General features: G+C 48.8%; 1 protein-coding gene across 1 annotated transcript; it reads left to right on the top strand.

Moving 5' to 3' along the window:
* Window positions 1-539: 539 nt before the first annotated feature.
* SEC14L3 (SEC14 like lipid binding 3) lies at window positions 540-9,460 on the top strand. Its single transcript, XM_049618995.1, has 12 exons — window positions 540-674; window positions 1,657-1,732; window positions 2,009-2,052; window positions 2,174-2,233; window positions 3,280-3,468; window positions 4,402-4,497; window positions 5,156-5,216; window positions 6,384-6,467; window positions 7,356-7,462; window positions 7,853-7,992; window positions 8,089-8,258; window positions 9,081-9,460. The coding sequence occupies exons 1-12, from the start codon at window positions 621-623 to the stop codon at window positions 9,200-9,202; spliced, it is 1,203 nt and encodes a 400-aa protein (XP_049474952.1). The 5' UTR covers window positions 540-620; the 3' UTR covers window positions 9,203-9,460.
* The last annotated feature ends 6,670 nt before the right edge of the window (window positions 9,461-16,130 follow it).

Genomic DNA, 16,130 nt, shown 5'->3' with positions numbered 1-16,130 from the left:
GCATCATAGAAATCCTATGATCCTGTGGAAAAAAACAAACCTTCAGCAAGGACACATTTGAGTTCCATTTTTCTGCCCTAGCCTGTCTCTTCTTAAATATGGATGCTTGATGAAAAAGGATGTGAGTTTCCCACCCCCAACAAACTGAATGAATTATTTACTGGACTGGCCAAGTCCCTGACTCTTACCAGTCAGAGCTGTGTGTAGGGGGTGACCTTTGCATAACTCCAGGTGTGGGGTGTCTTCATTAGGGAGATGGGGAGACTGAGGATGGGAGAGAAAGAATGCCTGCAGGGAGAAGTCCTCACTCCTCCTGACATTGCCCCCTTCTCTAGAGGTCTGGGAGCATGGATGGAGGTTTTACAGGCACCCAGCCTGGACAACCATGCCCTCTGGCATGCTATCCTGTGCCCGCCTGCCCCCCAGACCTGTCTCAGAGCCAAACACGGGACCTCACTTAATCCCAATTATGTAATGTGCAATCCAACAGTTGGCTAAGGAGGAGGGGCCTGGAGCCACACCCAGGAGTGGGGCAAAAGGCTCTACCTGGGTCAGGGCCACAGATCAAGCTTGGCTTCTGCCTGAAGCGGCCCCCACTCCTCCAGCCGCATCCAGACACCATGAGTGGCCGAGTCGGAGACCTGAGCCCCAAGCAGGCAGAGACCCTGGCCAAGGTGAGAGACCCTTTCCCTGGAGCCCCAGAAGAAAAGGGCTGAAGGGCAAGGGGAGGGGGTGGCCAGAGCCCTGGCCCACTCTGTTGGCTTAGAGTGTCTTTGATATTTTCCCTTTACTGTCACCTTACCCAGGGCCATGCTCCAAAGCGGCCAGGGACATCAGCTCTGTCCAGGGCAGGAGTTGATGGAACAGTACTGCATCCAAGCAATAATAGTGTGTGTGCCAGATCAAACTTGACTTCTCATGTAGGAACCAGAACTAGAGAGCTCTACCAAACAGCTGCCCCCTTCCTATCCCTCCCAGGCCCCTTAGGTGGGAGACTAAGGATGCTAATGGTCTGCACCTCTGAGTCTGTTCCCCCTCCTTCCCCAGGACCCTGAAAGACAAACTGTCTGGAAGAGCGAGATAGGGCAGGGTGTGTTGTCATCCCCATGGTCAATGGGGAAGGGGACACGTAATCACTAACCATGCTTTTGTAGAAAATGGAATGAAAAAAGGCAGAAGCCTTGGTGAGTCAGCACATGGAAAGAACTATGGATACCTCCATACTCCAATCCACTTGCCCACATCCCACCCACTAATTTATCCTTTCTTTCATCCAACCCTGCACCCCACCCACCCATCTATCCATCCCCCCTGCTCTCTATTCACCCACCAATCTCTCCTTTCTCTACTCAACTATCTCTCTCTCCTTCCATCCATTGATTTCTCCTTCCTTCTTTTTCCATCCACCCACCCATTCCTCTATTCATTCTTCTTTCTATTCATTTACTTAGCATCTATCCTTACTTGCATTCACCTACCCATCTATCCATATATCCATCCAATGATCCATCTCTCCTTCTACCCATCTGCCCACCCATCCTTCTACCATTATGCACCAGACTGCATGTGTAAGAGAAGGGATGATGAAAATAATTATTGGGTCTGGAGGCAAAGGCTAAGTGCAGAAGCCACTTTAACCAGCATCTCCCTTCCCAGTTCCGAGAAAATGTGCAGGATGTGTTGCCTGCCCTGCCCAATCCTGATGACTATTTCCTTCTGCGCTGGCTCCGAGGTGAGGGCAGAGGTTGGGGTGTGGGGGGCGGATCAGGTTGAGGGGCAGCAAGAGGGGCCTTGTCCCAACTGTTCCACAACAACTCATGGCTCTCAGAATCCAGCCATGCCATCTCACTTCATATGTTCAGGTCCAGGAGAAGGGAGGGTGCAGAGAATGAAGGTCCTTCCCCAGGCCCCCAGTGCCATGCCTAGCTCCTCACAGCCCAGAACCAGGACGAGGTAACCACAAGGTAGCCTCTCTGTCGCCTCACACCTTCCTTCCATCTTCACACAGCTCGAAATTTTGACCTGCAGAAATCAGAGGCCATGCTCCGCAAGGTGAGACGCATCCACCCCCAGAGATTTGGGGAAGGGCTTTGTGGGGGGCAATCCATGTCTTGAGCCCCCATCTCAGAGGTGCTGGGAGCCTGTGAGACCTTACCTCTCCTCTCTCTTTCAGTACATGGAGTTCCGGAAGTCCATGGACATTGATCACATCCTTGATTGGCAGCCCCCAGAGGTGAGCCAACAGCCCCCCCACCACACACACATCCCAAGTTTTTACAGACACAGCATTCAAACAGCCTCTGGCTCACTGGAAAGCATGAGTGAAGGCCAGAAAGCCTGGGAAGCTTGTGGAACTGCCCACAGGCCTACAGGCACCTCTCCTATGATAATTATGAATATTTTCTGGGTGTTTATGAGATTCTGACCTGAGTTAAAACTTTAGCCGCATGAACTTATTTAGTCCTCACAGCTCAATGAGGTGGGTGCAAGTGTCCCCATTTTACAGATGCGGACACTGAGGTCCAGCAAAGGTTAAGCAGCCTACCCAAAGTCCCACAGCCCCAATGTGGAGCTGGGATTTGAATTCATGAAGCTGGGTTCTTCACCACCACAGTCAGCTTGTGCCTCTGAGCCCTCACCTCTAGGGTCTTGCTCAGAACATCCTGTCTGGTGGGAAAGAAACTTAACCCACTAAGGAGTTGGAGAGAACAGTCCCACCCATTGGCACCTTAGTAAAACAATGGACATGGTTGCATTTGTAGAGCGTGAACTGTGGGCCAGTCACTGATACTGGGGAGTTTCCCCAACAGTCCCCTAAGGGAGGAAGTATCTAAACCATTTTACAGAAGAGGGAATGGAATGGGACTCAGAGAGATAGTGTCACTTGTTCAAGGATGCACAACAAGGAAGCAGTAGTGTCTGTATTTGAACCAGATATGTTGACCTTCAGAATCCATGTTTTCCATCACTAAACCTAACTTCTCTCAATGGAAAAGAACGTGGGAGATGTTGCAGGGTGGGGGGTGGGGGGTACTCCAGAACATTAAGGACTCCAGAAGCCTTCAGCCAGGCCCAGGTAAGGCCTGGCTCTGCCATGTACTCATTGTAAGGCCCTCCCTTGAAGGTCCCTTAGTTTTCTCACCTGGACAATAGTGCCACCTTCAGGGAAGGGACAGTGATTGTATCATGTGTGTAGGCTTGGGCCACCCAAGTTAACCTAGTCTGGGGGTCTCCGGGAGGTGAATAATGCCAAGTTCTGTGTATCTTTTCCATGCCCAGGTGATCCAGAAGTACATGCCTGGAGGCCTGTGTGGCTATGACCGGGATGGCTGCCCCGTGTGGTATGACATCATTGGACCGCTTGACCCAAAGGGCCTGCTCTTCTCAGTCACCAAGCAGGACTTGCTTAAGACCAAGATGAGGGACTGCGAGCGTATCTTGCATGAGTGTGACCTGCAGACAGAGCGGGTAAGGCCAGCTCCTGTGTGGGGAGGTGAGGCTGCCAGGGAACATGGTCCCAGGAATACACCTGTGCTCTCTACTATCACCATCAAAGAACTCTGGAGTTTAATTTCAGCTCTGCTGCTTTCTAGCTGTGTGGTCTTGGAGAGTGGTCTCCCCTCTCTGAGCCTGTTCCTCACCTATAAATAATAAATAATGGTTGCAAAGATTAAATGAGATAATGCAAATGTATGGCTCAGCACACACAGCCTCATGCATATTTCTCAACCCTAGTTACTGTTATTCCCTCTGAGGCTGCCCCTTCTGTTCCTTCTGTCTGGATAACTCTACTTCCAGCACACCCCTACCTCCCACACTCCCCTTGGCTCTTTCCCTTCTATCTTTCATGTCTCAAACTTAGATGTCACCTTCTCTGATGTCCCCGTCATATATGGGTTAACATATATTCTCACAGTTCCTGTGCTGTTTATTTGCAGCGTCTATCTCAGAACTTATAGTGATCTGGTTGCTTGTCAGTCTCTCTAAGCAGGCTGTGAACCCTTTGAGGACCAGAACTGTGGATTATTGAGTATTATATGTTATACTCTCAGTGTCTGGCACAAAATAGGTGCTTCATAAATATCAGTTGGACAAATGGAGGGATGAATGGATGATTGAATGGCAGTAAGAAAGGATGGATGGGTGAATTGATGGATGGGTGGGCCAATTAATGGATGAATGGACAAATGGATGGATGGATGGATTATAAATGGATAATGGATGAATGGATGGATGGATGGGTGGGTGGATGTGTGGGTAAATGCATTCACTGTTTTGTTCACTTGTTCAGAGTAGGGGACAGGAAGAATCTCTGAGGGGTCATGTGCTAGGGTCACCATTTCCCAAGTTTTGAGCCTGCACCCTAAACCTGGGTACTGGTCTTTATTTTCATCCTTGTAGCTGGGAAAGAAGATTGAGACCATTGTGATGATATTTGACTGCGAGGGCCTGGGACTGAAGCACTTCTGGAAACCTCTGGTGGAAGTGTACCAAGAGGTGAGGAGAAGGCCCCTGGGTGACCCCTGCCTACTTTAATGATGAGTTCGGTCTGCAGTGACCTTCTTGCTCACTCAGAGCCAGGATTTGGTAAAAGACAGTGGACTTTCTGGGCCCCAGCACTGTGACTCAGGACCTAAATGGCCTTAATGTGTTTCCTGAAAGAGCCCACAAATCAGGCCTCAGATTCAACACTGTACTGACACCACCAGGACCACCTTCTGCCAACCCTTCCCAGCTCTGTCATCCCTAGCTCTGTGACTCCAGCAAGTCACTTCACCCCTCCATGTTTCAGTTTCCTCACCTACAAAATGGGGACACTGATATTCTGCATTTCAAAGGGATGTAGGGATATTCCAGTGAGTTGATATATAAAATGTGTACACAGTGCTTGGCAAATAATGAACATTTAATATACAATAGTCATTAATATTGCTATACTATAATTACTATAAGATTTACTCTAAAAATAATTATTATTAAAATGTGGTTGTTATAGTCTGAGGTGCGAAGCTGTCCTCCAGAGGCCAGTGGAGGTGATGAAAAGAAGGGAAACCCTCTATCTCTCTTTGAACACTCCAGATGGGAGATTGCAAAGGTGATGGGGATAGGAGAAGATGAGATGTAGGCTCTGATGGGGTCTTTCTTGGTTCCACAGTTCTTTGGCCTCCTTGAAGAGAATTACCCGGAGACCCTGAAGTTCATGCTCATTGTGAAAGGTGTGGCAAGTGACTTCACTTTTTTGTACCTCTGTTTCCTCATTTGAGCCCTGGGGACAACAAAAGTGCCTTCTTTCCTGGGTAGTAGTGAGGCAGGTTGGTTGCTTGGCTTCATAAAAATCACTTAGAGTGCTTGGAACAAAGTAAGTGCTCCATAAATAGCGATTTCTATGGTTGGCCTTACTGCAAGAAGAGGCAGTTCCAACACTAGCTCTTCTAGGAATCCTCCCTCTTTTCTCCCACCCACATTGATCTCTCCATTCCCAAACTGCTTGTGGTACTGGCATCTGGAACATTCAAGTCTGGCCTCTCCTGTCTGCTGTCTTCTGGAGGCCTCTAGTTGTCTTATGTGTGTTCATCCTGGTTTTTTTCCTGAGTTGTCTGCTCCTTGAAGGCAGGGCCTCTGATTTTCCACTTCTGTTGTATCTTTTGTAGGCCTGGGACCATGTGGATGTTCAATAGGTATTTGTGTTGTTGTTTGAGTGGATTGGTAGATGGAAGAGTGTGTGGATATTTGATGGTTGGCTGGTTAATTGGTTGATTTGTTGATTAGCTGCTTAGTTGATTGTCTAGTTTACTGGCAAGTTGGTTGGCTGTCTAGTTGAATGACTGGTGTTTGGTTGGATAGTTGGTTGGTTGGTTGGTTGGTTGATTGGGTGACTGGTTGGTTTGTTGTATAGTTGTTAGTTTGGTCGACTGAGTGATCAGCTGGCATTTTTGGTTGAGTAGGTAGGTGAGAAGCTAGTTGGCAGATTGGTTGGTTGGCTGACTGGTTTGTTGTTTGGCTAGATCTTCTGCTGGCTGCAGAAGGTAATTGGCTGGGTGGTTAGCTGGTTGCTTAACAGGCTGATGGGTTTTCTGGTTGGCTGATTTGATAATTGGTTGTTTGACTATTTGGTAGGTTGGCTGACTGGTTGGTGGTTGACTGGTGGGCTGAATAGAAGATAAGTTGATTGACCATTCTGTTGGTTTGTTGATAGATTGGATGAATGATTGGGTGGTTGGTTGGTTGCTTGCTTGTTGGCTGGTTGACCAGTTGGTGAATGGTTTGTCAGGTGCAGGGCATTTTCCAATTGACTCCTCCATATGATTGGCTATGAATGTTATGGAGAGAATGACCCAATGGAATTATTTTCTCCTCCATTATCTCTGCTTATATCTCTCCAGCCACCAAACTGTTCCCTGTGGGCTACAACCTCATGAAGCCCTTCCTGAGTGAAGACACTCGCAGAAAAATTATAGTATTGGGAAGTAAGTAATTCCAGTTCTGTCCCCTGAGCTCTGTGCCACTTAGACTCAGAAATGTGTCCTCAAAAGTGAAGCGAAATGTATTTTACACGACAAAGTCTTTCCAGTTACCTCTGCTTCATTCCCTGTCTTTGGTGACTAAGGCCTTCACACCTTCTTCTTTATCAGTTTCAGTTTGGTTGATAGTCAATCAACCAATGAGCCTATGAGCCTCATTTTCCTTTCAACACTCAACACCTCAGTGTTTCTAAAGCCAATTTGGGCTGGGGAGGATGAGGAAGAACAGTAGAAGAGAAGATGTGATTCAGAGAAGGAAAGGTCAATAAATGCCACTTATGTGCTGTATGGTCCCCCACAAGGTCCTTGACCTCATAAGGCTTTAAAGTCTCCTTGAGAAGGGAACCTGGGTGACTCAGTAGGTTAAGCATCCAGCTTTGGCTCAGGTCATGATCTCATGATTCATGGGTTCGAGCCCCACGTCAGGCTCTGTGCTGACAGCTCAGAGCCTGGAGCCTGCTTTGGATTCTGTCTCCCTCCCTCTCTACCCCCCTCTCTACCCCTCCCCCATTCACGTTCTGTCTCTCTCAAAAATAAACATTTTAAAAAAATAAAGTCTTCTTGAGACAATTAGATAATTCTTATCTTCATTACTCATGACTGGAAGACCCTCAAAAATGTGCCAACCCATCACCTAGGAGGAAACATGTTTCCATAGCAACATAATGCTGAAAGACACTTCCTGCAGTCTGAGGCCTGGGAAGCTGAGGAATTGGCCCTGGAAGCCTAATCCTTGTAGGGTTTCTCCCCAAGCTCAGGTCCCCCTGGTGGGAATGAGGGGCTGACAAGTCCCCTCCATGTCTGGTAACAACTCTTCAACCCCTCTGCCCACAGGCAACTGGAAGGACGGTTTGCTGAAACTAATCAGTCCCGAGGAACTGCCTGTTCAGTTTGGGGGGACTCTGACTGACCCAGATGGGAACCCCAAATGTTTAACTAAGGTATAAAGAGCCCCAGACAGGGGAGGGGAAAGGAATAGAGCTGAGTTCCTTTCTCACCCAATCATTCATTCCACAAATGTCTATGGAGAAACCCCTGTGAGCCAGGTATTGAGCTAGACAGTCCCAGCCCTACCATCACCGGGCTCTCAGAAGCTGTATAGGCAAACAAGAAATGAGGAAAATTTGACTCAGAGGGATGAACTGGAAGGGGAAGTTTCCAGAAGAGGCCTTGACCCTGTAGGGTCAGGGAAGGTTCCCCAGGGGGTGGGAGAGGACGGGGTGAGCAGGATACTTCCAGAAGATGTTGAAAGCATCTCAAGCAGATGAAACAGCGCAAACAATGCAATGGCCAAAAGAGAGAAGCAAGCCCATTTTGTCCTGTGTCTGCAGATTAACTATGGTGGGGAGATCCCCAAGTCCATGTATGTGCGGGACCAAGTGAAGACTCAGTATGAGCACTCAGTGCAGATCAACCGTGGCTCCTCACACCAGGTGGAATATGAGATTCTGTTCCCAGGCTGTGTCCTCAGGTAAGCGCCAGGCCACCAACCCATCCCTGGCTGTGTCTTAGACCCTCAAGTTCCCATCAGACTGAGCAGGAACTTGTCCTCCTCCCGCTCATCCAGGTGGCAGTTCTCATCTGATGGTGCAGACATTGGTTTTGGTGTTTTCCTGAAGACCAAGATGGGGGAGCGACAGAGGGCTGGGGAGATGACAGAAGTGCTGCCCAGCCAGCGCTACAATGCCCACATGGTGCCTGAGGATGGGAGCCTCACCTGCTCAGAAGCTGGTGTATGTAAGTCTACACTGGCTGGGCCCCAGCTCTGGAAGGCCACCTGTCTCACAGTTTAGAGGGAGAAAAAGAGGGTCAGTGACCAACCCCTTCCCCAGGAACATACAGCCTAGGTTAGTGCTATTCATTCACACAGTTGTTCATTCAGGCCCCACTGTCAAGCATTTGCCACACACCAAGAGCCAGAGACACATAGGCCTTGCAGGGAATGAGAGCACTCAGGACACAGGCAGAGAATAGGGCAGATGCAACATTTTGCAGGAGGAAACTGGGGCTCTGAGAAGTAAATCAACTTGTCCAGAGCCACAGAGCTGAGTGTGATGCCAGGGTCCCACCTCAGCTTCATGGTAGCTGCATTACACTGGGCAAAATCTTACCAATCCAGACCCTTAGCTTGCTCATCTGTGAAGCAGAGGTTACAAACCCTGCCTTTTGGGGTGGTTGTGAGGAAGTAGAGGGTGTACACAGGCCTTAGCCAGCATCTCACTTTATCCAAGGAGGCTGAGAGGCCTTTGACATTCTCAACTGCCCACCCCACACCTCTATCATGCGATGTCCAGGTGTAGAGACAATAGGATGCAATGGCCATTGTTCTCATTGTCGGTTGGAGCAACTAAAGCCAGCCTGGGCACATGCCAAGAGGAGGTCAGTGTCTGTTTACAGACATGGCTCCCATGGGAAAGGGACAGGAGTAGTGAGAACTTGCTCCAGCTTAGCAAACACAGCAATTAGGAACAGAGCCTGTCATCCCTCTGGTGGCCAGGGCAGAGACATGGGGAGTATGAAGCCAGATCTAACTGCCCATCTGTCCATTTGTTCCCCCAGATGTCCTGCGCTTTGACAACACTTATAGCTTTGTCCACGCCAAGAAGGTCAGCTTCACAGTGGAGGTGCTGCTCCCAGACGAGGGCATGCAGAAGTATGACAAGGAGCTCACCCCTGTCTAGGCAGCCCCCCCACTTCTCAGAGACCCCTGACCCTCTCCTTTGTCTATCTATATACTATCCCTTCAGAAATTGATCATTACTCCTCTTGACACTGAGACTAGTGAGTAGAGAAAAAGCTGCCTTGGGGAAGACTTATATGCTGTGGTTAGATCAGGAAAGGTATGAGAGGCACAGTTTTGGAGGATGCCAAGATTGCATAGGGGAAGAAGCGAGGCAAACGCAAGAGGTGAATGTCACTGAAACCCAAGAAATAGGAAATGAATCCTTAGCTTTTGTCCTCACTTCTTCTAAGGCATTTGTGCGTGTGTTTGAATTTCTTCCCTATCATCTATGAGCCACGTGGGTTACAGGTACATCTAAATTCTTTTTACTTCTACTCCATATACAGTAGATGCTCAGTGTATACTTGTGAAGTTGAATTAAGGTAATGAGCAAGTAATTCATGGGTATGCCTGACAAGAAGGAATCTTACCCGGAGCAGGTTTCAGCACCTCGGACAGAGACAGGGCTGTGGAAGCAGGGGACTCTCCTGCAGGACCCAGGTGATGTAGCCCCCAGGTTTCTGGGAGTGGCTGCCCCCTCAGGTAGGTAGGAGATGCCTGCATAAGGCTTTGTCTGACTCAGCACACAGCTTTCCCAACCCATCACTCTGACCCTTACCCTTTTCCCTTGGAATTCACAGCTTATATTTTAAACAATTAAAGAAATTTTACTGGAAACAAAGGAAGTCCTATCTGGTTCTAGCTGCTGCCTGGCACTAAAAATTTTAAAATCACAGCTATCATCTGGTAAGTGATGTCTTGCATATCACACATGGTGCCAAGTGCTTAATGAATTTAGCCCATTTCACACTCAAACCTTCCCTGGGACCACTTATCATGGCCATCTTATGGATAGAAAACTAAGGCTTAGAGAGGTGAAGTCACTCCCAACGTCATACATCTCTTAAGTGGCAGATTCAAGATCCAGGGTTTTTGTTGTTGTTGTTGTTGTTGTTGTTGTTTATTTATTCCGAAGACATTGCTCTTAATTGTCCCTTAATACCACTTCCTAAGAGCCTACTTACACAAAGAAGGAGAGAAGGAATGATTTGTTTGTCCTAGAGCTTCCATTAGATGTGTCCTTAGTTGACACCCAGGACAAAATATGTGTTATGCCCATTGGGAAGCTGAGGCAATAGAGACCCACCATTACTCAACTGCATAATGTTTGTTCAAGGAAACTCATGGGAAAATGGGCCAGCTTCTAAACTTTATGTTTCTAAACCTTATGCTTCTAAACCTAGCATGCTGTCCACTGTTCACATGACCTCTGAGAAGCATGACCCTCTGACACCCACTATGGCCCTGGGTGACTGAGGGAGAAGTAGGGTCTCCCCGATGTTCCTACTCCAAGTCAGGGACACGGAGACACTGGCTTGAGCCCTACATCCTGACACAACCCTTGCCAGGAGGAAACAAATTACACAGAGAACATGGTTGGGTGGGAACCAAAGGGCTAACTGGTCCTTGGGAATGGGTTGCCCAGGACCAAGGCTGCTGGAGTGAGCCAGAGTGGGAGGCCTGACTCTGAAACCAATCAAGCAAACGTTCAGCAGCAGCTAGCACTTTCCATCGGTGCTTACAGGTACAGGATTTTATCTCCACTTTATAGATGGGAAACTGAGCTCCCAAAAGGCACTGGCCTTGTTTCCTTTGGCCCATGCATAGCAGAAATAGCACTGAAGTTAAGGCTACCCTCCCCACCTGCTCACTCCCACCAAATTCATGTTACTACAGCAACATGCCAGAATAAGACTGCCAACTCTCAGAGGTGGGGAGGGTGAGGGAGGGAGAAAGAGAGGAAAAGGAAGAGAGGGTTGTCAGATTTATGGGGGGAAATGCAATATTTGGGACATACTTAAAATTTATTGTTTATCTGAAATTAAAACTTAATGGGACATCCTGTATTTTATCTGGCCACCCTACAAATGAGGGAGAGGGGAGGGTGAAGCAAGGGAGAAAGGGAAGAGAAGGATGGGCTCACTGTCTTGGAAGACTGTAGTAGCATCAGCAATGTGGGTCAAGGGGTCCTTGGGAGAGGTTGGCTCAGGCATCAGTGGCGCATGGTAGATGGACATGGCACTCTCACCCTTGCCCCCAAGGGAAAGGATCCCACATTGCAGAGGGGTCAGAAAGAGGATAAGGGGGTGGACCTTTGCACCCTCGAAGCTGAGGCAGCCATAAGCACCACTGGATGCCCTCATTTGCCCCACCTCCTCTACTGCTGCTCAGGGATATCACTTTGAGCAGAAGGGTACTTGCTACCAAAAGACAGGGCAGCACAGGGAGCCCAGGCCACGGCTGGAGCTGAGAACCAAAAAGTGTCCCTCAGCATCTGCTGACACCCAGCCATGGCAAATCAGCTCCCACCTCATTTCCACCACCAGTGGAGAAATAGCCCTCCCCAGCTCCCAGCCTCACTCAGGGGCCATTTAGCTCCAGTTCTGAATGTCCAGGAGGTGGTGTAGGGGGAGGGGAAAAGACCCTACTTCGTTACCTTGGCTGACGGACACCCCATTACAGCAGTGGTCGGCAAGCAGTACAGGGGCAGAAAGACTGAGCATGTAGGCATGCTCCCTACAGTGTGTGAAGGTCAATTACCTTTCAGTTCCAAAGGCCCAGAACTGACTGGGAAGGAAAGGCCTCAGCTTCCCTTGGTAGCTACGGGCTGTTTCCCATAAGAGGGATCAAATTTGGCAGTCTGGGACACTTACCATGCAGGCCCAGGCCAGGGCAACCCACAGGCAGAGAACAAGTCAAATGGTGCCAAACAGGCACCTTCCTCAGGAAGCCACCACTGCAGTGGCCTCTCCAGAGAGCCCACTTTCACATCATGCAGTTAAGAGGTCCGATTCGTCCCCCAACACACGGTGCTAACATGCACAAGTGCCAGCCAGAGAGAGTTAACCCAAGACCAGAGCACTAGAGAAATAGAAAATTTTATTGTGTGTCAAGAGTGGTTTAGTTGTCTTCTGAAGGGCCTGCTGCCTCCAAGCTTTCCTTGATGGCAGACTGGGACACCATATCAATCTCTTCCTCAGAAGAGGGTCTCTCCATTGCTTCAGCCAGCCACTGGTTTCAACTCCTGGCATCTTGGGTCGGCCAGCATGCTCCCTAGGCAGCCAAGGGGAGAGTGCAGCGCAAAGGCCTGGACTAACTTCTTCAGGGCCAGTAGGAATAGGATCAGTAGCAGAGTGACACAGCTGAAGGCCAGCACCACTGCCACCAAGTGCTTCAGTGCCTTTCAAGAGGCTGGGAAGGATGGGGCCAGAGAGTGGCTCAGGACTGCCTGGAGGTTAGGGCAGGCCACACAAGACAGCTGGGGCAGACCTTGAGCCCAGAGTTATTCAAAGGAGAAAAAGAAAAACCAGGAACATGTGGGGAAAAACAGGATGTGGCTTGGGATAAGATAGGGCAGGGAGATCAGGACCAAGAGCAAGTGTCCACGAACCTGGATGGTGGAACCAGACCTTTTGGGGCCTAGGCTGCCTCCCAGCCCTGCACCTACTTTTAAACCATGACATCAGCAGCTTCTTGATTGTCAGTGGCCCCACGACTACCATATGGGTGTTCCCTTCGCCTGGAACTCTGTGGAGGGGAAGCTGTTAGCCCTGGCATCTTCCTCCCCTCCCAGCCCTTGGCAGAGACTCGGAGCCAGGTAACTCCTAAGCAGGTGTGTGTTCAACTACTAAATGGGGGCAGGGGGCAAAGGACAGTGAGCTGTCACTTAACAGGGTTTAAGAGAAAATACCTAAAAAGCACAAATATCCATCCACAAGGGACCGAATAAATTCTAATACCTCCATTCCACGGTTCGTACGGTCATAAATGTAAAAGAGATATCTGACCTACAGAGCTGTCTGCAGAGTATCATAGAATACTGGAATACAGAATAAAAACTGGACTATTATATTAATGTGTATATACAACAAAAGCTGTCTGGATATGGTTACACTAAGATGCTAGTTAACAATGGTCTGAGTTGTAGGTTTAGATCTTTTTGAAGTCTCTAAATTGTCTTGGATGGTTACATACTTATTATATTTGTTTGGTAAAGGAGGGCAGGGTAATGTTATTAGTGTACATATCATGAGGTCCTGGCACCAAGCAGGGTTGCCCTCACCAGAGCAAGCTTCCTCCTCAAGGCACCCACATGGGTTACCCAACAGCCCACAGCCCATCCCACCCAAGCTACAATTTCTTCCTGGCCCCTGCCCCCTGACTCACCACCTTGCTACCTTCCCAGCCCAGGGGTTGTGCCCATGGCAGATTCAGTAACATCCATCTGCCCACACAAGCCGAAGGCCCCCAATAGCCCCTCTAACCTGGTCCCGCTCTGCCTTACCACGGCGCCGGCCTATTTTTGGGTGGGAACAGCCAAAGTCACAGCAGTCACACACAGAGCTCTCCCACTTATCTGCCAGTTGTCAGCTGCCAGTGGTCCAGACAGAAAGACACACTCAGTCAGGAGGGTAAGAGGGGGACAATCTACCCCATGTCCGATTCCAGCATGGCAGTATTAGCTGGGTGACAGCAGGCCATCACTTGGCCTCCCTGGGCCTTCCTCTCCGTGGTTTGCCTATACTAGGGAGAGGCCACCTATATTTCCAGGGTAAGGATTTCCACTGGTCCAGATGAAGCATCCCAGTACAGGGCCAGGTGAGGCCTTTCAACCTCTCTCCATTGGCCAGCTTCCAGGACTTAAGGCCCACACATCATGGCAGCAAACATGCTCATTTTAGAAATGGGGGTCCTGGAGACCCAAAATAGTGAAAGGGCTTGTCCAGCGTCCCACAGCTTGAAACAAAGAACACTCACCTGTATGAGGAAGTGTTATAAAAACAGGATTTCCGACCAGACTCAAAGGGTCTTGTCCAACTCCAGGTGCTCAGTCAGCAAGTGATATACACCTGGAAGGATGGATTAAGGAAGAATCTGGGACCCCAACACCCACTTAGAGGCTCCTCCTGGGCACCCATGGCCCCTGACAGCCACCCACGTGTAGAACCATGTTATACCTTATTTATCTCCCTGAGCTGGGCACTGCAGGGAGGAAGTCAGGCCAGTCTGTGGAAGGCACAGCCCTAGTGTATTACAGGTCCTTAGAGGGAAAGAAAATTCTTATTTTCCCTTATCTATGAGTATTTTCTCACTGCAGCCCTGGTTTCGAACAGGGCCCTGGTTAAGCTACCACTTGGTCAGACACTGGGTTCTATGTAGCTGTTAACTTTCATAAGAGAATACAAAAATGTTCTCCTATGCAGAGAAATGTGCTTAATGTTGAGAGTGGGGGCCAGACACAAATTCTGTAATGGCACATAGAATCCTATTTTATAGGGGCTGCTGGATGGCTCAGTTGGTTAAGTGTCCGACTCTTGGTTTCGGCTCAGGTCACGATCTCACAGTTCGTGAGTTTGAGCCCCGTCAGGCTCAGTGTAGACATTGCAGAGCCTGCTTGGGATTCTCTCTCTCTCTCTCTCTCTCTCTCTCTCTCTGCACACCCCCCATTCACATGCACTCTCACATGCTCTCTCAAAATAAATAAACATTAAAAAAAGAATCCTATTTTACAAAACACTAACTTAGCATATATACAAATATTAGTGATTCTCAGGATTTCAGGATTTTCATTTCCTGTTCTATGCATGAGTTAACAAGTAATATCGAGAAAAGAAAGAAAGCGAAGAGTCAAGTGTCAAGTATGGCTCTTTATAAATAGACATACACTTAGGAAATTCCAGTGCCATCTTGGGACAACCATCAAGCAGTGACGGTTGTCTGCTGCACATCTGTACTTCCCATGATGACAGTATCTTAGGAAGATACAAAGGAAGGAAGCTCCAAGTAGCCCCAGACTTTCAGCATCCAGAAGGACAGAAGCCATGGTTACCCAGGTTCTCTCACTCATAATCACATTTATCAAGATCTCTCTGGGGTGAGTGGTAATTCCCAACACCCACGCCCAACATGCAATCCTTGAGCCAGGCCTGATCCCAAACTTGATCCCACACATGGAAATGTGAGACCCTGAGGGACTCACCTTATGGTCAGAGCTGCAGCCAAAACCAGTGCTGTGGGTGCTATCCCAACTCTGGATCCCTATGCCACTGCCATTCTCAGGGGTTAGGGTTGCCAGATAAAATTCAGAGGACCCAGTTAAATCTTTCAAAATTTAGTATAAATCAGTCTCGTGCAATATTTGGGACATATTTATACTAAAAAATTCATTATTTGAAATTCAAGCTTAACTGGATATCCTATATTTTTATTTGTAGACCCTATCAGGGGATCCAGCACTCCCTTTCTGGGCTGACCTCCAGCTCTGCCCAAAATAGCTCTGGGAAAGGAAGCAAAGTAACAGGAAGAGAGTCCCCAACACCTCCAGCTGGGCCTGAGGCATGGTCCTCACCTCATTCTCTTCCACATCATTGTTGAGCATGAAGGTCTCCACGCGGAACTATAGTGTCTCATTAGCCTGCCTGGACCAAGGGCCAGACCTGGGGCCTATTGAGAGGAACCTGGGGGACAGCCAAGGGGACCACAGGGATCTTCAACTCAGAGACTGGCTGGAACAAGTTTCCCGTGAATCCACAGAGAGGCTCATACTATGGGACTTTCTTGCTCCTTAAAGCCTCATTAAAGAATGTCCACCCCATTACCAGAGTTCAAGGACAGTTGTGTTTAGCCTGAGCAAAGGGCAGATGTTACAAAATCAGCTACAAGTGACAAGACCCTAAGGCCTCTATAGTCACTCAACAGCTTGCATCCTGGCTGGCAAGAACAGCCCATCCTTTGCCAAACTCACAGCCCAGGTGGCAGGTTCAGACCCAGACAAGTTCAGATCAGACACAAAAAAAGGCTGGTCACCAATGACCAAGTACAAGATA

The sequence above is a fragment of the Panthera uncia genome (assembly GCF_023721935.1).
Source record: "Panthera uncia isolate 11264 chromosome D3 unlocalized genomic scaffold, Puncia_PCG_1.0 HiC_scaffold_8, whole genome shotgun sequence".
NCBI lineage: Eukaryota > Metazoa > Chordata > Mammalia > Carnivora > Felidae > Panthera > Panthera uncia.
The sequence above is the reverse complement of the archived record's forward strand: the minus strand, read 5'-3'. Positions and strand labels throughout refer to the sequence as shown.

What these genes read in the sequence shown, in the direction of transcription:
- SEC14L3 (XM_049618995.1), top strand. Translation starts at nt 621, where the DNA reads ATGAGTGGCCGAGTCGGAGACCTGAGCCCCAAGCAGGCAGAGACCCTG. An exon ending in CAGAGGCCATGCTCCGCAAG is followed by an intron (nt 2,053 to 2,173) that starts GTGAGACGCATC and finishes TCTCTCTTTCAG; the next exon opens with TACATGGAGTTCCGGAAGTC. An exon ending in AAAAATTATAGTATTGGGAA is followed by an intron (nt 6,468 to 7,355) that starts GTAAGTAATTCC and finishes CTCTGCCCACAG; the next exon opens with GCAACTGGAAGGACGGTTTG.